Below are 25870 nucleotides of genomic sequence, written 5' to 3'. Positions count from 1 at the left end.
TTATTTCATTCTGGAATGTCATAGGGAGTCTGTACGAGGGTACATAGATAATTTTCTGCTTGTCCTTTAACCTTATTTGATGCTCGATCACATCTGTTTTTCCTAAGGATCAATCCGTAGTGGAAAAAACATCATGATATTTAGTTAAAAGTCCAAAAATTTTCAGCTGAATTTCTTCGTCTTGAATGTCTTTATTGATTTTATTTTTAATAGATTGCAAAAGGGATTCATCTGCAACTGATTGAGAGTGATTGATTTCAGCAACGGTAAGAATACGATGTTTATAAACTTCTACATCCAAGATATGTTGATTTTTGTGAATTACTAAAGTGTTATTTAAATGATTACAGACTTCAATATTACATTGTTGATGTGAGCCTACTGTATAAATAGCTTGTGTGACAGACAATCCGTTAGTTTTCAAAGTGTCGGAAAGGATTAATATTTCAGATCCCGGTAATGTTTTCTTTATTTGCACTATCAAATACGAAGGTACATTTGGCTCGATAGATTGCGTGCAAGATGATATTACGGGTGAACGAGAATTCTGCTGGGTCGCGTATATTATTTCTTTATTAGTGAGACAAGTTATTGGTTCTTCAACGTACGTTACGGTTACATTTGTCGTCTCCTTTTTATCCAAAACTGATTTTAAGGTATTAGAAGACTTATAGAATTTCCCTTTGATATACACGCCGTGCTTGGCAGGGGCTAAGATAATGTTTTGATTTCCCATAGATGGGTATCCTATAATTACAGCTGGATACATATCAATGTTTTGTACAACAACAAATGTATCGGCAAACGTGCGTTTACCGACTTTGAATTGAACATGAGTTATGCCTATGATATTTAATTCATTATTTCCTATACCTGAGAGTCTAACTCCGGATTTTTCAATCGGAAAGTTGGAAAACAACAAATGATGTGTCCTCAAATCCATGATATTACGTGGACTACCAGAGTAAAAAAATAACGTAAAGGATTTGTGTTCTAAATTTACAGCATATAAGGTTGGTCGTAACTCATTTTGGCTTATTATTGTATGAATTCGTTGCAAATCTACGGGAGCATGCACTGTTTTACTTAATTCGGCCGTGTGTTTCATAGGAAAATCTATTGCCTCACAATTATCTGACAAAACATTAAATTGATTATTCAATACTATTGATGTTGACATGAATGACCTTGACCCAACATCACTCTCTTCCCCACTGGAGTTAACTATGTGGTATTTGCTTTGCTCTGCACATTCTGAAAATTAGTCTGACTTTGCAAGGTCTGGTTTGACGACCCAGGCTCAGCGATATTCGAAGAAGTGTTTGTTTGTTTCGGACTCTGAACTGCATTGACATTTGGTTGTTTCTTCTTATTGTTAAAATGAGGATTTTTCTTTTTATTTCCATATGGAACTGACTGTGGAATTGACTGTGTATTTCTGGGATTCAGTTGTGTCTTACGCGAGTAACATTGATTGTACGAATGAGTCGAACTATTATGTATCGAACAGAATTTCGTTCTGCAGTCCGCGCTTAAGTGACCTTGACGTTTGCAATTATAACACGTCATTCCCGCTACTTGACTATTATTACCTACGTTCACTGTTTGTGGCTTTGTTTCATTCTTTGCAAAAACTTGAGTTAACACGGGATCGAGATCTGGACACTTAGCCATGTGTTTTTTTATCTGTTTATATACATCCAATTCCGTACTTGCAGGCGTTAACTTTTTATCAAAACACCGCACTAAAGCTTCACGCAACATAAGTGTCATGCAAGTTAAATACATTAATCGTAAAAAATCTTTCACGGAGACGTTATCTCTAGTAACCCAAGTGGAATTACCTAAAATATCCTGATATTCATTAAGCCTATCAGCTATGAGAGCTGCTCTCTCAATAACATTAAGCCGATTCATAGTGGCTTAATTAAGTGTATTTCTTAACGTTAATACTACATCCAAGGCTTCTTCACCCCCATAGACTGCGCGTAACCTAACTTTGAAATCATCCCAGGTAACTGCTTCTTGAAATGAAACACCTCTTAAATACGCACTCGCATCCCCCTTAGAAAAATCTATAAAACTTTTAGCTTCTTGTAATTGTACAAAAGGGTCTACGATTTGTTTGGCATTTAAATGGGCATCGACGGATGAAATCCATGACTCCACATTTTGAGGCAAGAACCCATTAACCCGACCCTGAAAAGGAAGGATTGCAGACCTGGCATTTACAAGCGTCACAATCGGGAGAGGATTAATCTGTCCTACGCCACTAGGTCCAGGGGTGGGGCTCACAGGGGGCGTCATGACTGCTGTATTTCTTTTCCTATCTCTTCGACCCCTTGCAATTCTATCAAAATATCTATATGAATACAGACGTCCACTGCGTAAACGCATAAGTACCCACTGACAAAGATTATAATAAAATTCCCCAAAACAATGCTACTAATCCCAAGACATTTCCCGAGAATTTCTGAAAGAAAACGGAACACAAAGATATTTCCCGTAAATTTCTGAAAGAAAACGGAATTAGCACAAAGAGAGAAAAAATTCTAGATGAGAATTCGGAGTTAAACACAGTTTCCTTTAATGAAAGGAAAATAAAAGATTAGCAAACCACTCACCCCAGTAATAATCGACTAACGACTCGTGATAACTACACTTCACTGCCCAAACTGAAATGAATTTGAAAATTGTACTTAGCTTATATATGGTTCTGTGTGATGTCGTCACATCCTCTCTCTCTCTTGATGTTTGTTAGCGATGTTTCGTCCGAGTTTCCGTTGAATGTAGTGCTTCCTGGATATGTTTTGTAAGCGTTGAATGTCAGTCCTTGGGTTTCCTAGGATGTTGATTGAAGATCCAGTTCATCAGTTTGTATGTATAACACTCATCAAATGTTGCAGACTTCGATGGACTATGTTACTTAGTCGAAATTCTAGATTCATTAACGTTGATTTCTTGAATATCTTTCTCTGGTTTTTACAGCTTTATTTTTGATTTCTTGAAGATCTTCCTCTAATTCTTAGAGTATTATTATTAATTTCTTGAAGATCTTTCTCTGATTCTTAGAGTTTAAGGGCTGCCACCCTTTATTAGTGTACACTCGGGCACACTATTCTATCTTATTTTTTTTTCTTCCTCTTGTTTTTTTGAAATGGTGTGTTGGGCAGGCTTAATAGAAGGGCCATGGATGCCTGGTGGTTTATCAAGAGGTTGTCTTTTCCTTTTTCTGATTTTTTCTTCTCAAAACCATCCTTACTGTCCTCCCTTCAGTTGAAGTGGCTATCCTGGAGGGTATTTAGCCTTGCATGGTGTATCGGCTCCTCCATGTTGACCAGTTTTTCCGACTTTTTACTATAGTCTATGGATATCATCAATCACTTTTATTATTATTCTGTACGTATTGTTTTTGTTTTAATTCTTGTTAATCTAGTTTTTAAGTATGATGTCTCTTTTTTATTTCTATTAATTCTTATGCTGTCTGGAGACATTGAGCGAAATCCGGGACCAGTACATCCTAGATTTCGTCAATGTCGTCTTCTGTATTGCAATATTCGTGGTCTTCATGCAAATATCCGAGACCTTACAGTTGCGTCCAGACAGTATGATATTCTTTTGTGCTCAGAAACTTTGGTTTCTAATATGAGGCACTCATCTGAGCTCCTTATAACTGGTTTTAAGAAGCCAATAATGCTGAAACGTGATTTCATTCCTAGGGCCAGGGGAATGGCGGTGTATATTAGGACCGAGTACCCTGCTTCTCATAAGTTCTGCTATCAATGTGGATGTCATGAGATTCAGGTAATAAAAGTTTGTGGCAGGCATAACAACTTTTATTTGTGTTCAATCTACCGGAATCCAGACATGGATGATTCTGTCTTCGATTGTCTTCTTACCATTATGGCTAAGATACAAGAAGATGATAGAAAGGCTTCGTTTGTCTTTGTTGGTGATTTTAATGCTCACCATAGGGAGTGGTTGAGTTCTATCTCTCCTACCGATCGCCATGGCTTAAGAGCTTTAGACTTTGCCTCGGAATCAGGCTGTGAGCAAATCATAAATGAAGCTACTCACAGGTCTGGTAATTGCTTGGACCTCGTATACACTGACTCCCCTGGCGTTATAACTAGTAAGGTTGGTTCTCCAGTCGGGACTTCTGATCATGCCTTGATTTCATTATTAGTGAAGACTGAGCAGCCTGTCCCTGATATATCATATTCTTGAAAAATTTATATGAAATCCCAAGCAGACTGGAATGGGATTTTGCATGATCTTTTGTGCTTGAATTGGTCACAATTATATAATAGTGTAGATCCTGTTGTCCCTTTGAATGAGAATCTAGTCAACATAATTGATAGGCGTATCCCTTCTCGTGTGCTAAGGTACCGAATGAAGGACAAACCGTGGTTCAATGATGATTGTAGACGTGCTTATTTGGAGAAGCAGGAGGCCTATCACCTTTGGAAGGGTAACAAATCAGATTTGACCTAGAACAACTATACTCAGCTTCGAGCTTTTGCTCAGAGAGTTTATGCCTCAACTGAAAAGGAGTACAATTTAATCATAAAAGAAACCCTCTCTGGTACAACTCAGGAACATAAATGGTGGTCTACCCTTAAATCTGCACTCTTTGGTGTAGATGCAACAGTTCCTCCTTTACTTAAACCAGATGGCTCAGTCACTCACTGTCCAAAGGAAAAGGCAACCCTTTTGGCTGATGTTTTTGACAGTAAACAGAGTAATGAAAAACTTGAACTTCCTCATTCCTGTTTTCCTGAGGCTAAAATAACTAGTTTAGCTTTTCGATCTCGTGAGATTAAAGCTCTGTTGATGGACCTTGATGCTTATGGAGGTGTAGACCCTAATGGTATTTTTCCTTTGTTTTTTATATAGACAGCAGATTTCTTAGCTCCAAAGTTATCTGTTATTTTACGCAAGTTAGCAAGAAGAGGAGCTTTTAGCACTTGTTGGAGAATTGGTAATGTTACTCCTCTATGTAAATGTGTTTGTGGTAGCTCAAGTCCCACTGATTACCGCCCAATTTCCATAACTCCCATATTATCTAAAGTTTTTGAACGTCTTCTGGCAAAACGTCTTAATAGGTTTGCTGAAGGTAATCATCTATTCCCTAGTTTGCAATTTGGTTTTCGGAAAGACCTTGGAGCATGTGATGCCCTTCTTACAATCTCCAATGCAGTACAGAAATCCCTTGATTGTGGTCGGGAAGTTCGTATGATTGGCCTTGATTTTAGTGCTGCCTTTGACCGTGTTAATCATGAGGCCCTTGTTTTCAAACTGAAACAGTTGGGAGTGGGTGGGTCGTTTCTTAGCATTATTATTGATTTTTTAAGTAGTAGATCTCAAAGAGTTGTTGTTGATGGGCACCATAGTGAGTATAGGAATGTGATATCCGGTGTTCCACAGGGTAGTGTTCTTGGCCCATTACTTTTCATACTATATACACATGACATGTGGTTTGGCCTAGAAAATAAGCTTGTTGCATATGCAGATGATGCTACTCTCTTTGCATCAATTCCATCCCCTGAATGTAGATCTGGGGTTGGTGAATCCCTTAATAGAGATTTAGCTAAAATTAGTGCATGGTGCAAATTATGGGGTATGAAGTTGAATCCTAACAAAACTCAAAGTATGATTGTAAGTAGGTCAAGGACGGTGGCTCCTCAACATCCGGATCTCAGTATTGATAATGTTTCTTTAAATTTGTATGACTCTTTCAAAATTTTAGGCGTGATTCTTGACAGCAAATTTACTTTTGAGAAACATATAAGGTCTGTGTCTTCTTCAATTGCACAAAAAATTGGCTTATTGAGAAAGTCTTTTAAGATATTCGGTGATCAATCTATTCTGAAGAAGTGTTTTAATTCTTTTATTCTACCTTGTTTTGAGTATTGTTCTCCTGTCTGGTCTTCAGCTGCTGATTCTCATCTTAATTTGTTGGACAGAAACTTACGGTCTATTAAATTTCTTATTCCTGATCTAGATATTAATCTCTGGCACCGTCGATCAATTAGTTCATTATGCATGTTGCATAAGATTTTTCATAACTCTGACCATCCTTTACATTCAGATCTCCCTGGACAATTCTATCCTGTTCGTAATACTAGGCAGGCAGTTAATTCTAATAGCCAGGCCTTCTCCATCATAAGACTCAATACTACGCAGTACTCTAGAAGTTTTATTCCAGCTGTTACCAAGTTGTGGAATGATCTTCCTAATCGGGTTGTTGAATCAGTAGAACTTCAAAAGTTCAAAGTTGGAGCAAATGCTTTTTTGTTGACCAGGCGGACATGAGTCTTTTTATAGTTTATATATGACATATTTGTTGTTGACGTTGTTAATAGTTTATATATGATATATCTCTTTTGACATTACTTTTTTTAGAATGATTTATTGTTAATTTGTTCTCATCAGTTATTTATTTCCTTATTTCCTTTCCTCACTGGGCTATTTTTCCCTATTGGAGCCCCTGGGCTTATAGCATCTTGCTTTTCCAATTAGGGTTGTAGCTTGGATAGTAATAATAATAATAATACTGTTATTAACACACATTGAGTATGTGTTGTTTGAGATGTTGAGTCTTGAAATAAAGTTCATCATGGTAACTTTAAAAATGGTTTATTCTCTAAAAACAACAGTGTTAAACATCTCCATCACAGGAGTGTAGCTGGTTTGGTCGGATGACTAATTCAGGTGAAGTATAGATATGAACTGCCTAAATTATCGATATCACAGATATCATATGTTTAGTTGTCTCAGCATTTAAACACAATATGTAAACTTTACATTCGTCTCTCGGAAGACACCTGCATCCGGTGACGACACAATCTTTCACACGGTATGCATTTGTGTTGATGTTTCAGAAAAATGTTACATTGCCGAGGGATGCAAAATACATCCTGTTTATGATTTTATCTGACTACAGCAAATCTCACGCTAGCATCTTCATCCACAATGACATATTACGTCATGTGTGTTTTAAACATGTAATAATTAACTATTTCATTTATTACAAATGCACTAAATAGGAACCAACTATTAATCTAATTTTTATAATTTTTAAAATTTTTATGTTACAGCTGTAACATTAAAACCACTTACACTGCTGCAGGGGAAAAATCATAAAATGGCAGTCTTTACAAACCTGGACATTCCAAAATACCAAAAGGCCGTCAGTAGCTGCAGAAACAAGTATGCAACAGTTGAGTAAAAGTAATGTTTCTAACTTCAACAAGCAATGATCCCAAGCTTCTGAGCCCAAAAACATTAATCTCTCCAGTTGATTATCAAATTCAAAGAACCTGAAAAAGAACAAAAGAAATTACTATTTAAATATTTTTGAAAACCAGAGAAGATTTTGAACTAATCTACAATTTCGTTATAGTAAAGTTGGATCTTGCTTTTCAACTATCTTACGGATATGAATATAACCACTCTCTGTAGAGTGCTGGCATAAATGAGGAAAAAATGCAATGACTCTAGTAAGTCCCACAAAATTTCTTTGCACATGACAAGTTTAGACTAATTGTTCCTGCTATGAGTAATAAAGCCCTTTTATTATGTAATAATCAAAATTTTTGGGCTCAAGCCATGTCGTCCTGATGGAAGGTTCCTTCAGTAGCTTCCTTTGGGTATATATGACTACCATGAATATTCCCTGAGAATTAAACTAAAGGTTTCACAGAATTCTAACTTCTGGTGCGAGTACCCTAAAGGTTTCCCTCTAGGATATCGTATATCAACAGGGGACGCATGCATTAACACGCCACATGGCTATCTGCACCCCACATAGCGTTTACGCTTCGAGGGGGAAAGGTGGCGAGGTAACTGAGGAGCCGTTCCAAAGTTACCCTTCCTTCGTTACTGTTACGGTACTCGCAACGTAAACAAACCGTCCGCCATACTGTGTGACGTCACGTCCGTCCTCATTCCTTGTCTGGAAGCTTCCAACATCGGTTTGTTTTTTCCCAGTGATCACCGTTTATCTTGTGCATCCTTCGCCATGTCTCAACCTTCTGCCTCGCTTTCTTCTGGAAAGTTGAGTACCAGGTTCTTGTATTGTTTAAATAAGCACTGGCCATAAAGTAACATTTTTTTAGGCTAAAATCTTGTGTTTTGTGGCGGAGCTGTGCCTTGCCCGGAAGCGCCATTTTATGACGCCGCTGTTCGCCTTGCATGCTTTATTTAGTTAGCCAGAACAGCCTTCCCGGCCTTATAACTAATTAAATATCATTAGTTATTTAGTCTTCATTGCTAGGAATTAGTTATATTATGCCGATGGTATTCTTCGGCGCTGTTAGTTAGCCGACCCCATACTAGACTTTTAGCCTAGCCTAGGCCGCAGCCTAGTGTTCATGTTTACTTCTGCATGATATAATAAGTGTTCCTAGTGTTAATGTTAATGAAGATATAGGCATTTTTAAACATATACAAGATTCAGTGTTGCACATATCTTTCGCCTTCTAGGCACCATACAGGGACCATGCCTGGTCCATCCATGTCACATCCCCTAACCCAATGTTGGGGCCCTTGTATGCTTTCTTATCTCCCCAGTTACCTTCGGGTAACCTCCCTCTGGGTAGCCTTGCTATATCTTAGCCCTCTTACCCGGAATAATTTTCGGGTAGGTTAGGCTAGATCCTTCTTCCCTTTTCCCTACCATAGTATATGGGGGGGACCTCGGACAGAACCCCAGAGTACCTATCGTTCATCCCAGTGCACCCTTAGGGAACGCATTTCCCTTTAGGTATTGACTGAGACTGAAGGTGGAAGGGCCCTGCCCTTCCCCCTAGACTGCTCTTGGTTGGGACACGTCCCTTCCTCCTGCGGCCTAGCGATATGTCTTCCCAGCCCTCCCTAATCTAGGAGAAGCTCTCCTGGTTTAGGTTAGGCTTTGGGGGATTCTGTTTTATTATAGTTTAGGACAGTACACCAGTGCTGTTCCTACTCTGACCTAACCTACCCTAGGGTTGGAGAGCGTTTCTCTCCTACCTGGGTAGTATAGAATCTAACAGATTCCTCCATTCCTTGGGAACTTTAGGGTTGCGACCCCTTCTGCTCCCTCAGACCCCTACCCCCACTCTATCCCTTTGTGTTGGCTTGCCTTCACACCCCTGTCCGCTGTCCTACAATTCCTCCCTTGGGGAGAGTTGAAGGTAAAGCTGTGCTCTCCTGCTTGGCTGGCCGCTCTGCTACACTTCCCCCTCATAGTCGAACTATAGGGCAGTGTTGGTAGCCGGTCTGCCGGCGGAAGATCACCCTCTCCCCCCTTTTGAGTGTCCTCTGATCCTCCCTTGGATTACCATAGGCATCCAGCCGTCTGCCGGCTCCCTGCCGCTGGGTGATAGGCATATCCCCTCCTATCATGAGAGCATTCCTTCCGGAGGGAAGCCGGTCGGGTATCGGACATTACCCTTCCCCACTCCCTCCTTATCTTTCTCTCTTCTATCATGGTGCCGGTCCACTGCCGCCTCCGCCTGCCGGAGCTAGCCGCCGGCACCCCATGTGACCTTCATACTTCATAGGATGTTCCTATCTGAGGATTACCTAAGGCGACAACCTGCCGGCTGCCGGGGGCTGCCGCCCCTTGCCGCCGCTGCCGCCGACATCTCAGACAACCCTCCATCTTATGTACCCAGCTAGGTTCACCAATGCCGACAGCCTGCCGGCTGCCGGAGGCCACTGCCCTGCCGGCAACCTGCCGCCGTGCCAGCGGACGCCCTTATAGGTGTCTCCTACCTCTCTGCTGCTCAGTGTGTAGCCTTAGATGGATTCACCCCGCTGGACCGGCCGCCGGCTTGCCGGCGACGCTCCTGCGGCTTCCATGGACAAGCACCCCTCCCCCCGGCTGCCGGCCCCGTGCCGGCAGTCGCCCTATACAGCCGTACAGCCAGACTGCTCTTCTTTGGTATTTCATACCTTAAAGACAGTGGCTGGGGTGTACGGTTGTACAGTACAATATTTCCAGCATACTCTGTGCTTCTCAGTGCAGTCTCTTGCTGGGACCTACCCAAATATAAGGGGGTTTTACCCTATTTTCCCCATTCTTTTCTCTAGGTTCTGAACGATTTCAGACCCTCTCCACTCTGTAGACAATTCCTTTATAAGGAAGCCTAAGTTTGGTTCCCCCATAGGGATACCATTCCCTCCCCTAGAACCTCAGGTCCTAAGGAATTGTCGAAAGAAAAGGTCACGGTAACTGGCTGGACGGGACTCACAAGTATGTGTCTTCCTACTTCCATTCTAGCTCACCTATCCTGAGCTCACATAAAACACAATGCTACAGATTAGTGAATCTTAATTTTAAGAGTAATGTAAGCCATAACTCTGTTTTCCATGTACTAATGTTCTCTTTCTTTTACAGGAGGAAAACCTGAAGTGTGAGAGCTCCTTCTGCGGAGTTCGCCGCCCGGACTTCTACGCCCCCTGCGCAGCGAAAAAGGGCAACCTTAAATATTGAGATCCACAGTCCTGCTCAACCTGCAAAGGCCTCCTTGATGAGGCGTTCGACAACCCTCCGTCCGCGGAGGCCAGAGACAATGCTCGAGAGAAACTGCGCAAGTGGGTGCGCGGTTTCCAGAAGAACGCCACCGGGCCTTATCTCCCTAACGAGAAGATGAGGGCCTTGCTTTTCCCCAAAGCGATGTCGGACTCTGTGATCCCCCAGGATCAGATCCCCTGCGTCCAACTTACTGTTGAACCCGACATTTCGGCTACACTCCGAAAGTGTCATCTCGACGAAGTGGAGAAGATGTCGGAAGTCTCCGACAACACCGAGAGGACCCTCATGGGTGAGGATCTGGAGGATGAAGAGGATCAGGTGGAGTTCCCTGATTCGGAGAACGAGGTCACCCAAACACCTCCAGTAACGCCCGTTGTGGTCGAGGAGCCAGTCCCCTCTACCTCCGCCGCCTCGCTGCCCGTGCTACCAGCCACTGGAGATGCCATCCAGGTGCTGGTGGCACTGATGGACGAAAGGCTCCGACAGAATTCAGAGGAGCTCAAACGTCATTTTATGGAATTGAAGCAACCGAAAAAGATTTCGGTTAAGGATCTTCCCTCCTGCTTGGAGTCTAACCCCTGGAGGTATGCCGAGCATATGCCAATTACAACTGGCAAAATCTTTATCAACGATCGGCTTGGGTCCATCCTCTTGGAAGAGATGGAGTTCTTCCCCAACTTTGAGGCTTACCCGGACTGTTACGTCCGGCTCAGGTCCGAACCGGCCTCCAAAGAAGAGACCGAACCCAAAGAAGTGATCGTGTTCGATCACTCGAAAGCCCAAGCCATGCTGGCAGAGTGTCTCAAGAATCGTGGTTTTACCAACTCTAAAATGCCAGCATTGAGCAAGATGCACCCGTCCTTTCTTGCTCCCCTACTGCGAAAGGCGGTGGAGGAAGGAAAGCCCTGCCCTACCTTGGAGGAGTGTAGGCCTCTCTCCCTCGCCCTTCCCCCCGACGACAGATTCTGGAAAGATATCCAGTTCACCTTTACAGTCGGGAAACTGGAACCTGACGAGGCTGGCCATCAGTTCAATGAGGATCTTCCAAAGCTGAACGACCACCTTCTTCGTCGGGAGTAGGAGACCAAGGAGAGACTAGCCGCCTCTCTGTCTCACCAAATTCAGCTGGAGGTCATGGCCGGGGACGTTAGTGTCCCAGATTTGTATATGGTTCTCGCGAAGACCCACCTAGTGACCGTGATGAGGGACTTGTACAGCTTCATCAAGGCCCAGAGAGCCTGCAGAGAAATTGTGTTTGCCAACGCGGCAGTGAAACATGAACCCCGGAAGCTAATCTCCTCCAACATCTGGGGCAAGCATCTCTTCCCAACAGCTCTGGTGAAAGAGATCGTGGACAAGGCCACCTCTGAGAATCAGAACCTTCTCGACAAATGGGGCATGTCCCGCAAGAGGAAATCCTCTCAGGAAGAAGGCCCTTAACCTAAGAGGAAATCCTCCAAACCACGACCCCAGCAGCGTCAACCCAAACGCCAGTTTCCGGCTCACGCTACTCCCCATTTTCCACAACCACAACAGACCTTTCAGTTGGTCCCCCAGCTGGTGGTGTCCCAATCACCGTTCTTCACCCCTGCCTATGAACGACCATCCACTACCTTTCGTCCCAGAGGTAGAGGTTCCGGCAGAGATTCCTCTCGCCGTCCCTCCAGGGGCAGAGCAGGAAGGGGAGCTAGCACCCGAGGTGGCAAACCCTTGGGAAACCAGAAGCAATGAAGTGCTTCCGGTGGGAGGAAGACTCTGCCACTTTCAGTACCGTTGGACCTTCGATCTTTGGGCACACAGCATCATCAAGAAGGGACTAGGTTGGAGCTGGACGCAACCACTGCAAACTTTCAACCAATTCTTCCAACCTTCAACCCCCATCTTGGAAGAATATGTCCTGGAACTCTTGAGCAAGAAGGTGATCAAGAGGGTAAAGTCCACCAGGTTCCAAGGAAGACTATTTTGTGTTCCAAAGAAGGACTCAGACAAACTCAGAGTCATTCTCGACTTGTCCCCCCTCAACAAGTTCATTGCAAACAACGAATTCAAGATGCTGACCCTTCAACAGATAAGAGCCCTACTGCCTCACAAGGCCTACACGGTCTCAATAGACCTGGCGGATGTCTACTGGCACATCCCAATGAACCACGCTTCCTCCTACCTAGGATTCCGGCTCCAACGAAGAAGCTACGCCTTCAGAGCCATGCCCTTCGGGCTCAACGTGACTCCGAGAATCTTCACCAAGCTAGCAGACACAATCGTCCACCAGCTACGCCTTCAGGGCGTCCAAGTGATGGCCTACCTCAACGACTGGCTCGTCTGGACGACATTGCCAGAAGAATGTTTGAGAGCTTGCAACAAAGTGACCCAGTTCCTGGAACATCTGGGTTTCAAATTAAACACCAAGAAGTTTCGCCTCGCTCCAGCTCAGAAGTTCCAATGGTTAGGAATCCATTGGGATCTTCAGTCACACCGCCTTTCCATCCCACTGAAGAAAAGGAAAGAAATAGCAGGGTCTGTCAGAAGACTTCTCAAATCCAAACGGATCTCAAGACGACAGCAGGAGCAAGTTCTCGGCTCCCTACAGTTTGCCTCAGTGACAAACCCAGTGCTACGAGCACAGCTAAAGGATGCCTCAGGAGTCTGGAGACGAAACGCATCCGTCGCTCGAAGAGATCTCAACAGACCCTTACCGAACAGGCTTCGCTCCCTTCTAAGCCTGTGGTCAGAAGCAAGGACCTTGAAAAGATCCATCCCTCTCCAACCTCCGCCTCCATCGCTCAACATTCATACGGACGCTTCTCTGGAGGGTTGGGGGGGTCACTCCCATCAACGGCAAGTTCAAGGAACATGGTCTCCCCTATTCAAGACGTTTCACATCAACATCTTGGAGGCCATGGCGGTTCTTCTCACCCTGAAGAAATTATCCCCGCGTCCCTCGATACACATCCGTCTAAATCTGGACAGCTCGGTAGTAGTCAGATGTCTCAACCGTCAAGGCTCGAGATCGCCCCACATAAATCAGGTGCTATTACCCATCTTCCGCCTGGCGGACAGGAAGAAGTGGCACCTATCTGCAGTTCACCTACAAGGATTCCGCAACGTGACGGCGGACGCTCTATCAAGGATAAGCCCCATAGAGTCGGAATGGTCCCTAGACGCAAGATCATTCTCCTTCATCTCTCGTCAAGTCCCAGAACTACAGATCGACCTCTTCGCGACGAGCGACAACAAGCAACTTCCTCGATATGTGGCCCCTTACGAGGACCCCAAAGCGGAAGCAGTGGACGCCATGTCCCTGGACTGGAACAGATGGTCCAAGATTTACCTGTTCCCTCCACCAAACCTTCTGCAGAAAGTCATCTCCAAACTGAGAACCTTCAAAGGGACAGCAGCCCTAGTGGCTCCCAAGTGGCCCCAGAGCAACTGGTTCCCCCTAGTCCTGGAGCTACAGCCCAAGCTCATCCCCCTGCCGGGCCCAGTTCTCTCCCAACATGTGCAGAAGTCGACTGTCTTCGCTTCATCAAAGAAAGTCAAGGACCTTCATCTCATGATTTTCTCTCCCTAGCCGTGAAGAAAAGGTTTGGGATCTCGAAGAAAAGTTTGGACTCCCTAGAGGAATACAAAACAAAGTCTACCAGAAGGCAATATGAATCATCCTGGAAGAAGTGGGTATCCTTCGTCAAGGCAAAAAACCCTACAGAAATCTCCATAGATATTTGCATGTCCTTCTTTATTCACCTTCATGGACAAGGCTTAGCAGCCAATACGATTTCCACCTGCAAATCGGCCTTGACTAGACCACTTCTGTATGCCTTCCAAATAGATTTATCCAGCAAAATCTTCAATAAACTCCCGAAGGCATGTGCTAGACTCCGTCCAGCACCTCCACCGAGACCCATCACCTGGTCCCTGGATAAGGTGCTACATTTTGCCTCTAGCTTGGACAACGAATCTTGCCCTCTGAAAGACTTGACTCAAAAAGCGATCTTCCTTTTTGCTCTCGCCTCAGGAGCCCGAGTCAGTGAAATAGTGGCATTATCAAGAGAAGAGGGCCAGATACAGTTCGCCGACACGGGGGAACTTACCCTCTTCCCTGACCCCACGTTTCTCGCTAAAAATGAACTTCCCATCAAAAGATGGGGCCCTTGGAGAATCTGCCCCCTGAGGGAAGATGTCTCTCTATGCCCAGTGGAGAGTCTTAAGGTCTATCTTCAAAGAACTTCAGACTTTGGCGGAGGACAACTCTTTAAAGGAGAAACTTTGGGTAGTGACCTGTCACTAAAACAACTAAGAGCGAAAATCAACTACTTTATTCACAGAGCGGATCCTGACAGTACACCCGCAGGTCATGATCCTAGGAAAGTTGCCTCTTCCCTGAACTTTTTCCAAGGAATGGATTTTGAAAGCCTCCGATCCTTCACAGGCTGGAGGTCACCTAGAGTTTTCTTCAAACACTATTCAAAGCAGGTGAACGAAGTAACGAGATTCGTGGTGGCAGCAGGTAGCGTGATGAAACCGGCTGTTTAGTGCTGCGTAGAACAGTGAGTTTTTTCGGGACTTTAACTCAAACAGGTGATTTTAAGGGACATAGTGATTTTAAGGGACACTTAGTGTCACTAATAGACTGTTCTTCATCAAGGTAAAGTGACATAGATTCTTACACGTGTGCCACATGTTCTTGGACATGAAGTGTATAATGATTTTAAAAGACTGGCGTTCCTCAGGGAACTTGTGATTAAAGGCAAAATATTTCTCTTTCAGATTCTACATCACCGTCTTACTGAAAATCTATGTCTATTATCCAATATTATTATTGTACATAATTTTCCATATTTCCATGCAATTTTCAAATAAAATATTTATTTTATTTATCATATGCATCTGATTTCGCTCCTATCTTTCATATGAAAATAAATTGCTGTTATTGTTTTATTGATCCTATTTCCAGGGTTTATTATAGTTTATATACTTACTACCTAATATACACTCACCTAATGGTATGAAATTTGTTCCTACACAAATATTTACCCTTCTGATCTGTCTTCGAGACCGGCACGATCTCTTCATCCAGGTGAGTCTATCTTCGTCAGGTTACTTCGAGATGTTCCTCTTGTCCAATTAGGACTTCCCTGCCAGGGGGGCGGGAAGCCAAGTCATTGTAATGCCACTGGTAGTGACATTTAACAGAGATGTCACGGTCTCTTCGGTCACCAGATCGCAGGAATGTTAGTCGGAGTAGAAGGCACTTGAAATGGGAAAAAATCCACGATACATCAATTCTCTAGTACACTTCCATCAGGACGACATGGCTTGAGCCCAAAAAACGGATTTTGAGCGAAGTGAAAAATCTATTTTTGGGTGAGATGGCCATGTCGTCCTGATGGACCCGCCCAACTGTTCCAGTTCAGCCTGCCAGGCCCCTCCCTGCTATACTGTATCGCGGAGGCTGGTTGGAAGCTGGACTTCAGAATGAGGACGGACGTGACGTCACACAGTATGGCGGACGGTTTGTTTACGTTGCGAGTACCGTAACAGTAACGAAAGAAGGGTAACTTTGGAACGGCTCCTCAGTTACCTCGCCACCTTTCCCCCTCGAAGCGTAAACGCTATGTGGGGTGCAAATAGCCATGTGGCGTGTTAATGCATGCGTCCCCTGTTGATATACGATATCCTAGAGGGAAACCTTTAGGGTACTCGCACCAGAAGTTAGAATTCTGTGAAACCTTTAGTTTAATTCTCTGGGAATATTTATGGTAGTCATATATACCCAAAGGAAGCTACTGAAGGAACCTTCCATCAGGACGACATGGCCATCTCACCCAAAAATAGATTTTTCGCTTCGCTCAAAATCCGTTTTTTAATTTAATATATATTCTTCCTAACTATACAAACCATCGTCCTCTAATAGAAGTATAACTTCAACGAAGCTGGAATAGTGGTTCAAACTTTTAATGAGGTAAACACATTTGCCAGTCAGCTGGTGGGTGTAGAAACCCTCTTTGACTTTTAACCCAGGACTTGTGGGGTGGGAGCCGACCAATATAAGTTAAAGAACTCAGGCTTGTATAGTTGGGGAAAATACAAGTTACTTTAAAAATTGAGATTTGTTTCTACACGAATACAAACCTTTGTCCTTTAATAGGGGACTCTCTTTAGGAGGGAGAAAGTCCTTATAACCAAACTGGTTGGTTACTAATCTGAGAAATGCCAATGCACTTCAGTCCTGAGGAGGAGCAAAAGGAAGTACTCCTGCCAACTTCCCAACTACCTGAGCATGAAAATGCCACAAGAATTAGGATACTGTACATCACTACCACCAGACTGGTAGGCAGTTGAACACATATCCAAAAGGATGTGTAGTTTGAATGTATGCACATCAAGAGAAATGAGTATGCATATAAACTTTCATACTCCCCCTCACCTAGGAGGATATCAACTTTATCACCAGGGAAAAGTTCTTGGCACTGAAGCTTACCTGCATCTAGTGTCCAGTTCAACATATGACATATTCCAGGCATTCTACCTCTCCTTTCAGGCTTATGTCATAACTACAAACTTAGATGTGATGTCTCTCTTCCTGCAAAAGGAGCCAGATATACAATACAATTTTTTGAGTGGCTACAGCAGGATCAACGATAGACTTATCCTCACCTGTGGGTAAACTCCCATAGGCAGTGGTAGCGAAGATGGTCAGTTGTACCAGACTCCTTCCTTCAGTAATAGCACCAATGACAGGTTCTTCCTGAAGGTTGGGGCCAATCCGATATCCTTGACTTAGAGCATTCAAACTGGAAGGTTCCTTCTATCCTTTCATTGGATTTGTACTTCTAATGGTGTATGAGTCAAAAGAAGCAATGTTCTTGGATAATTTTGCCCTTCCGGTACAGGAAGTCTCTTCTGTGCTCCGTAAAGGGACCTGAGTTCTCTTAGTAATGCCGTCTTCCTATTCACAGGACAGAGGAAGGAGTCATAGTCATCCTGAAACCAACTTATAAAGAAGAGATGGAGAATGACATGACTTTGGGGTTGTGTACTGCTAAAATCTGAGCTTGAACATGAACTCTGGACCAAAATAGAGGAGACCTTCCTCCTTTAGAGAAAGACTTTTGACATACGAAATGTCGAGCAGTATGCCTATTCTCAACAGCAAGGCCAAGGCTCATGAGTAGATTTGGCATAAGTTCCTAACTGATGTTCTAAGCTCATGCAGGATCCACCCAAGGAACCTGAAAACTTGAATGACATTCCAAAAAGGGCTCAAATTTCTGGAGGGGGAAGGCTGCTCTGAGCTAGTACTTCTGAGACTAGGCAAAGGTAAGAGTTCTTTAGTCTGAGAACTGGTTAAAAGCTGAGTGACAGCCTTTTACCAGAGAGATTGAGAGGAGCTCCCCCGATGGAGGACGTACCCTGTATAGCCAAACTACAAACCTTTGCAGAGAGACCCACACTGGAGAAGTAATTCTTCCATGATGCCACAGCAAAAAATAGGCAGTTCTCCTGGTACCTTAAAGAGGAGCATCAGCAAATAAAAAAGACGACTGGAATTTAGCACTTTGGAGGTACCAGGGAATCATTTCCCTGATGTTATTAAGAGACTGTTGAGAATCGGTCAACTAGGTAGATGGGCAGAGGGGCTAAAGCATCCAGAAGAAGCCATTATGTTAGAGGGAGACCTGAATGCTGACAACATTCCTGGAATATGTTCTAGAACTGGAGAGTAGTATACTGGAAGTTCCAGATTAACCAGTTGGCGAATGGGTATTTAATGGTGATTCCCAAGGAGAAAGAATCCTTCCTGTCATGCATGAATGTGGGAGCCCCTATGGTTTTACTCTGAGCCCCTGGAGACCTTCCCCTTGTTTGGAATGGACCTTGCTGACAGCTCCATTATATTGTTGGCTGTCCTGGTTTGTACCTGCTTGTTCAATTGCAAATTGTCTGTGAAACCATATTCGTTTGATTGTAGGCGTAAGAAACAATGTTAAGTTGTCTTTCATCAATGCTACCAGGTGTCCTATGAAACTATATTGGGAAGCTTGTCAAGCTGAAAGGGTTGCTTGGAGTTCCAGTAGGTTGATATGCAGGTGTTTTACTTCCATTAACCACCACTTCCCTAAGGTGTTAACAGGTCCTTAGGTGTAATCTTTCCTTCCTTGGAAATGTCTATGAAACACAGGAGCCCTGGAGGTGGGGAGTTGAATGGAACACCCTTGGAGGGGATCTTGTCAATCAGCAACCATAAGATTGGGCTTACCAATTGAAAACTACTCTCAGATTGTGGTCAAAGGAAAGCAAATTGTTTGAAACCTGAAGCACTGTTTACCAGAATAAGACAATCAAGTCAATAGATGAGAAGATCCCAGGGGGAGAATCATGTTAGACCAAGAACCAGACAAGATTAGCCTAATGATCAGAGGCATTAAAATTTGTAGTTCCTGGTTTGAATTGGTAACTAAAGCACTGAGGACAAAGAGTGGATACTTCCCGTAGAACCGGATGACATGTACTTTAATGCAAGTATCCCTCAGATTCACAGTAAACAGAGTTGGAGAAGGGGAAGGTCGGTTACCAGGTCTCAGTCGACTTTTCCACAGGAAGAGTTGGCTGTAAAGATCTGGAGAACCATCTGGAAGAGTACACGTGTGCTCTTCTTTGGGACTCAAAGGTCCACTGGTAACTGGTTGCAGAGTAAAGAGGGTCCTTGCCTCAAGCCTGAGAAGACCAAGTCTGAATAATTCTTCTGCATATTAGGAGTGTTAAATTCTAGGTTGAGGTATCTAAGTGCACCCAATCAGAGGTCCAATTGGCAGATGATTGGGCTGCTCCAAACTGGCTTCTATGGCAGCAAAGTCCAGGCCTGAGAATGATGTGCCAGTGTCTGAATCTTCAATCAGTTCTTTGTTGACGGTGCTGCTATCGCTCAGTCTAAGGTCCACCTACTCTGACATGATGTGGAAAAAAGTGTGGCACTGTTTTTTTCTGGGGTTACGGCAGGAACAGAAAATTCCAATACTTCCCGGGGACGAGTTTTTGGTACAAACCCATTCTGGAACGAGATGGTACATGAATAGTGTTAGCAGCATGTGCTGATACTATTTCTCAAAAAAGAAAGGCTCTCAGCACACACCCCTTTTTATACTCCCAGAGAGAGAGAGAGAGAGAGAGAGAGAGAGAGAGAGAGAGAGAGAGAGAGAGAGAGAGAGAGAGAGAGAGAGAGAGAGAGAGAGAATGTTCAAAGCAGTAGGAAGAGGGGAGCTCGTTATTCCTATTGGCAGTGAGTGTACTTGTTCTCATGAGAATCCAAGCACAGGTAGCGGGTGTGTGAGCACTCATACCAAATACCAATACAATATGTTCACTCGAGGATGGGCACATTCCCTGTACTTATCAATGTAACTCGCTAACTAGGGGAGAACGTACTAGGATTCCTTATATGAGCTGAAATGTTTTCAGTAACACAATGTTTCTCCAGAGGAGACAGAAACAGCAGGAGTTACATGTTAGTAACTCCTATTGATTCGTCTTCCTGGTCATCTACAATGTCATCATCTTCTCAACGTTTCCTCGGAGAATCTTTCTCCTCTTAGGATACTCGCACGCTGGTCTGCGATCAGAATAGGGAAATCACAAGGCTGTTCTAGGTTGGAAAGGATCTTTGCTGAAGACTGTGGTCTCTGTGATGATACGTGTAGAATCCTTGAACTCGCCATCTTTCGGAAACTGTCATAGGAGACAGTAGACTGGTAGTAGGAACATGATCACCTGTACTGTGTACTGAAATATATTTTGGGTATGTACCGTCCTGCTCATCCATAAGCGGGGAGAGATTGATCAAAGGAGGAGAACATGATGTGGCACCTTGATGCTTGTATGAAGGTTGAGATTGGACCAGAGGTCACCTGTTCTAATCACTATCATAAGAAAGAGTTGGAAGACCTTGAGTGTCTGAGAGACTGTCAAGGCGAGAGAATATCCCCCATCCTGGACCGGTTTCTGAGAGTAGGAAGATCTAGGTTGCGGAACAGTTTCAGCCTGTAAGGAGATCTCGTTGAAAGATTTCTAGCCTGGCGGTGCAGGGAAGGAATAAGTAAAAGGTATACCAGTTCCCTGTTGACTCGAAAGTAATGATTACAAAAAGAAAAAACTAATCGCTGTGATTCCCGATTGAAAGAAACCTCATCACTGCAAGAGGTCAATCCCATGGGAAATGATGTTCATTGAGAACAAGCGTGAGATGAATTATTTTTCCGGAATCACTCCCACAAAGACAAAAGACAAAGGGAAAGAGAGTGGGGGAAACTCGGCACTCGTGAAGGGAAGATCTCGTAGACTGTACAGGTGATGAGAATGATCATAGGTTCCTCTTCTACTAGTATTGAGTACGGGAAAAACTGGATTGAGGCAGATGACAGAGGGTCTTTGACCTGATAGTCAATGAAGAACAGGCACAGGGTGTTTGATCACGATCATTTGACAAACCAATTGAATACTGTACCTGAATCGCATGCAGAAATATGGTCTCGGTAAAGGAAAAGTTCTTGATACATGACCTCTTTAGAAAGTACTAAGATTGTTCTCCAAGTAGTACATTCTAAGTATCATCTTTGCCATTTGCAGGGAAATATCTGTCAGAGGAGTCATTGTTACCTGCCTGAGCAAGAGGAGAGGACCAATCATGTAGAGGCTGGTCACACTGAGACCACTCAAGTGGTGATGGTGTATTTGTATGTAACCTGTAGTGTAACATAAGAACCTTTCGCACTTGGTGGTAATCACATGTGTGGCTGATCCTGCACATGACTGATTGTGATCATAAAGTTTGTGTGTGAACGATTGTGGTCGTGGACAATTGTGACGAAGAATGGTTATGTTTGTAAAGATGTGTGCGTGGATGACCTTGTTTGTGATTGATGTGCATTGGCAGATCATGTTCATAACGCCTTTATGTGTGAGCGATCATGGTTGTGGACGATCGTGCCCATGGATGATACAGTAATGTTCATGAAGCTCATATGTGTGGATGAGCGTGTTTGTGATCATTATGTGTTTGTATGATCATATTCATGAATGATTGAGAGCGTAGATGATCGTGTTTAAGAAACTTGTGTGCATTGACTATCGTTTGCATAGAATATTGTGGGCATGGAATATCATAGGCGTGGAATATCATGGGCGTGAAATATCGTGGCCATGGAATATCATGAGCATGGACCATCAAGCCTGTACAATCTTCTTGTGTGTGGATGACAGGCTCGTAGAAAATTGTTTATGTAGATGATCGAGTTTGTGAAGATTATGAGCGTGGAAGATTGTCATCACATAAAAGGCAGTATGATCTAAGCCCATTAATGTGGAGACCATGCGAGTGGAGTGCGTACTCGTGGAACCCTTGCACATAGAGATTTCTCATCGCTTAGGAAGAATATGAAGACTCCTTTACTTTTGGAGATTTCTTCAGGGCAGCTCGGCAGCAGGATAGGAGGAAGACATTGAAAGGATGAAGCAAAAGCAGTGAATACTGATATCTCTTTCTAGAATGGAATAGTTCAGGCACTACAAAGAAGGGGTAAAAAGGTCGGTGCATGGCCAAACAAAGGGAAAAAAGGGTAGTGCGGGAATTCAATTCAATACAAAATGATAGAGAAACAGTAAGAGTCACGTTTATGAAACTTCTATCGATTGGACATCAAAGTCTTCAACATGTCGTTGAAGAAGTCCTAGATTTACTTCATGTTGTTCTCCTAGAAGTTGCAGCTAAGACCCCAATGAAGATGAGGCTGAGGAGAAGGAAGAGTTTCAAGTTCTTCTACAGTAGGTGTGCAGGCAAATGATATCAATCTCGGAGGGAAAGAGCCACAACAGTACAACCAGGTGCTGTGTAGTTAGTGCCTTTCCGGGGTAGAGAAGACACTAAAGTAAAGGAGATTTGCAGTGCTCTTCCCTTCTCACTGGGTTGGCAGCAAACTGCTTCTCTGAAGGAGGACAAGTGGAGTCTAAGGAAAACCAACTCCTTAGTTCATGTATTAATTGTCATTGTTAGGCCACGTATTTGGTATAGAATAGCAACATACATTCTGCCTGACAGGAACAAGCATGTTGGATACCGACAGTTAGCACAGAAAAAAATATCACAATTAAAGTTATCAGGAATCACTGCATATCCTTGACTTCTTCCCCTGATATCTTTGAACACAACTGCATAAGTAGTAGGTTGGCCAGGGCACCAACCACTATTGAGATACTACCACTAAGGAGTTATTGGGTCTTTTGACTGGCCAGACAGTACTACATTGGATCCTTCTCTCTGGTTATGGTTCATTTTCCCTTTGTCTACACACACCGTGAATAGTCTGGCCTATTCTTTACACATTCTCCTCTGTCCTCATACGCCTGACACCACTGAGATTACCAAACAATTCTTCTTGACCCAAGGTGTTACACCACTGTAATTGTTCAGTGGCCACTTTCCTCTTGTTAAGTGTAGACGAGACTATTTAGCTATGCTCAGCAGTTCTCCTGGGAGTAGGACACTATAAAATCAAACCATTGCTCTCTAGTCTTAGGTAGTGCCATGGCCTCTGTACCATGGTCTTCCACTGTCTTGGGTTAGAGTTCTCTTGCTTAAGGGTCACTCAGGCATGCTGTTCTGTCTTGTTTCTCTTCTTCTTGGTTTGTTAAAAGTTTTTATAGTTGATACAGGAAATAATTATTTTAATGTTGTTGCTCTTCTTAAATTTCTATTTTTCCTTGTTTCCTTTCCTCACTGAGCTAGTTTCCCTGTTGGAGCCCCTCGGCTTATAGCATCCTGCTTTTTCAACTAGGGTTATAGCTTAGCAAGTAGTAATAATAATAATAATAATAATAATAATAATAATAATAATAATAATAACAATAATAATAATAATATGTTAGCACTTATATTTATTGTAATCTGAAAGAAAAAGCAAAAGATTAAAACAATCATATGATGATGCTGAGAAGTATGTAGTACTGTCTGCCCTTTCCAGCTTTAAAAAAGTCATGCGCCTATTAAAGGATGGTGGTGTGTTTTCATTTAGGAATAAACGGATCTCTTTTTCATACAAATCCATATACCTGTATCATAAAAAGTCCTATCCACAAATAATAAGCTTTTTAACTGCATCTACTGTTGCAAATAGTAAACACTCTTATCCTCTGACCAGGCTTCCCAGATGGAGGTATTGCAAATGCCCTCAATCCACTGTGGCAAACCAGAGGATTGGATAAGTAGCATATGGTCCTCTTATGATTAACAGTTTTGTATGAAGAACACTAGTTGTATAATAAATAACTCAAGTACAACTCAACAATTAGAAGATTCCTGAATTGCTATTGAGGATGGTAAGACAAGAGATATCCAGTTTTAAGGTCAAGTTGAAGGTCTAGAAGAAGGACGAGTTCAAAGGGGAATTCCTGTTGAAGATTAAAACAAAGTCTCTCTTTAATCTTACCATAGGAGAAGTAACCAGATTTATGTATGGTCAAGCAGATAGTATTAGTATACACTGGTGTGCACTCATCAGATAAGAGGGATTCATAAGCTTGAGTACTAACTTCAACTGAAGTCTTGAAGCTCTCTAAATATTCTGGATATTCTCAAGTTAGGAAAGAAGATTAAGTGGGAAGGGAAGTATCAGGGTGGATACCTGATACTTCCCATCCCAGATAATTGGATATTGGATCAGTCTTTGAGTATGGCCTTTTCCTTGGCTTAAAAATATACTGAAGAGTATGAAATATTCCTTCCACATTCTCACTCTTTTGTCAAATAGCCAACAACACAAATCCTCCAAAATCTTTCATTCTTGTTTAAGAAGGTATCTTCTGTACCTCTGCAATGGTTACTCCTCTTATGGTAAGGGTTCAAGGGAGACTTTTGCTAAGGTAGACTGCTATTCTTGGAAAACACTTCCAAATGAAACCAATGTTTTCAAGTCTATGATAGCCTTAGTACCATGGCCTTCCACTGTCTTGATGGTTCCCTCAAACTCACTTTTCTGTCAGTCTGCTATTTCTCTTTTTCTTCAATTGGTCATTTGGTGTGATTGGTAGGCTATATATAAAGGTCAAGAATGCCTGGTGGTTTATCAAAAGGTTGCCTTTTCCTTAACTTAGACATTTGATGTTTATTTTTAGATATATCATCATTGTTGTTCTTCATTCAGTAGTAGTTGCCAACCTGGAGGGTACTAAGCCTAGTAGAGTGTCAGCTCTGACATGTTGATCCGTTTGTAAAACATTTTTTTACCTAGAGTTTGTGTGAGAAATAAGTGTGGGAAATGACTTCCGGTAGGACATCCCCTTAACAGATATCTATATATTAGAGCACCAACACTCCCATGCTAACAAGTCAAAAGCTACAATGATTCAGTTTTGTCAACTCCCACGCAGTTCTAAGTTCAGAGATTTCTTAATATTGGCTTTGTCAGTACAAATACCCCCAAAGTTTTCAGGCGCTACACCTTGCACAGTATAATACACCACAACTGAGTGCTGAACTATAATTTGAGTACAGAACACAAAGCAAGAGCGTAATAGACAGCAGTCTTATGTGGGTTAAGGTGGTTTAGAGTTTACCAGAAGGTCTTGCCTTAAACGAGGATTGTTCACTTCAGCACCACAATATATAGAAATTGCAGGAACACTTAATATCTTATATTTACAAATAGACATCTGGGATTTAGTCTCACCATCTAAAAAAACTTCTGGATAAAATACAGTAGTTTGAGACATGAATATTGGGATTACCTTGAAGTCATAAATCCTAATGAATCCATAAGACAATTAAAGGACTTTATATAATTAACATTGGAGGTTTACCTGATACTTGAAATTTAGACTCTTGATACCATTTTGTAATATAGATAAAATAAAAAAGGGACTTAGTTAAAATCAAAGATCACCTTAACCTATCCTATGCATTTATTCATAAAATTTTCTCGATCTTTGTAAGGCTATTTTAACAGGATGGGCAATGCTGAATGCTGAAAAAACTGTAGCTTGTAAGAAAAAGGGTTAATAAGAAAGGTATAGTGAAATATAACAGGTTATCCCATGAATAAAAGGGTCAGTCAAAGGCTATATAAAATTGCATATAATAAAAAGTATATAAAAACCTTTAGGTACCAAATGACCATTAAAGTTATAAAAGTAACAGAGATATCATGGAAGTAACCTGACTTCAATAAAATTTCCATTAAAGTTACCAAGAAAAAACGAAATAAGTCAGAGGACATAAAGTTTACAAAAAAAAACCATGCATGCTCAAATGTTCATTGCCAGATAGGTGACAAAGGCTACCTAATTAATGTGACCACATGGACA

At 42.6% G+C, this 25870-nt stretch overlaps 1 protein-coding gene across 1 annotated transcript in view; it reads right to left on the bottom strand.

Moving 5' to 3' along the window:
• Positions 1 to 25870, bottom strand: part of LOC137637807 (tRNA (34-2'-O)-methyltransferase regulator WDR6) — a 408022-nt gene that overhangs the window by 102031 nt on the left and 280121 nt on the right. The window contains exon 11 of the mRNA XM_068369918.1: positions 7166 to 7322. Coding sequence (XP_068226019.1) covers positions 7166 to 7322 — 157 coding nt within the window. The remainder of the gene's footprint in view (positions 1 to 7165; positions 7323 to 25870) is intronic.

The sequence above is a fragment of the Palaemon carinicauda genome, chromosome 1 (assembly GCF_036898095.1).
Source record: "Palaemon carinicauda isolate YSFRI2023 chromosome 1, ASM3689809v2, whole genome shotgun sequence".
In the NCBI taxonomy this organism is placed as follows: Eukaryota; Metazoa; Arthropoda; class Malacostraca; order Decapoda; family Palaemonidae; genus Palaemon; species Palaemon carinicauda.
The sequence above is the reverse complement of the archived record's forward strand: the minus strand, read 5'-3'. Positions and strand labels throughout refer to the sequence as shown.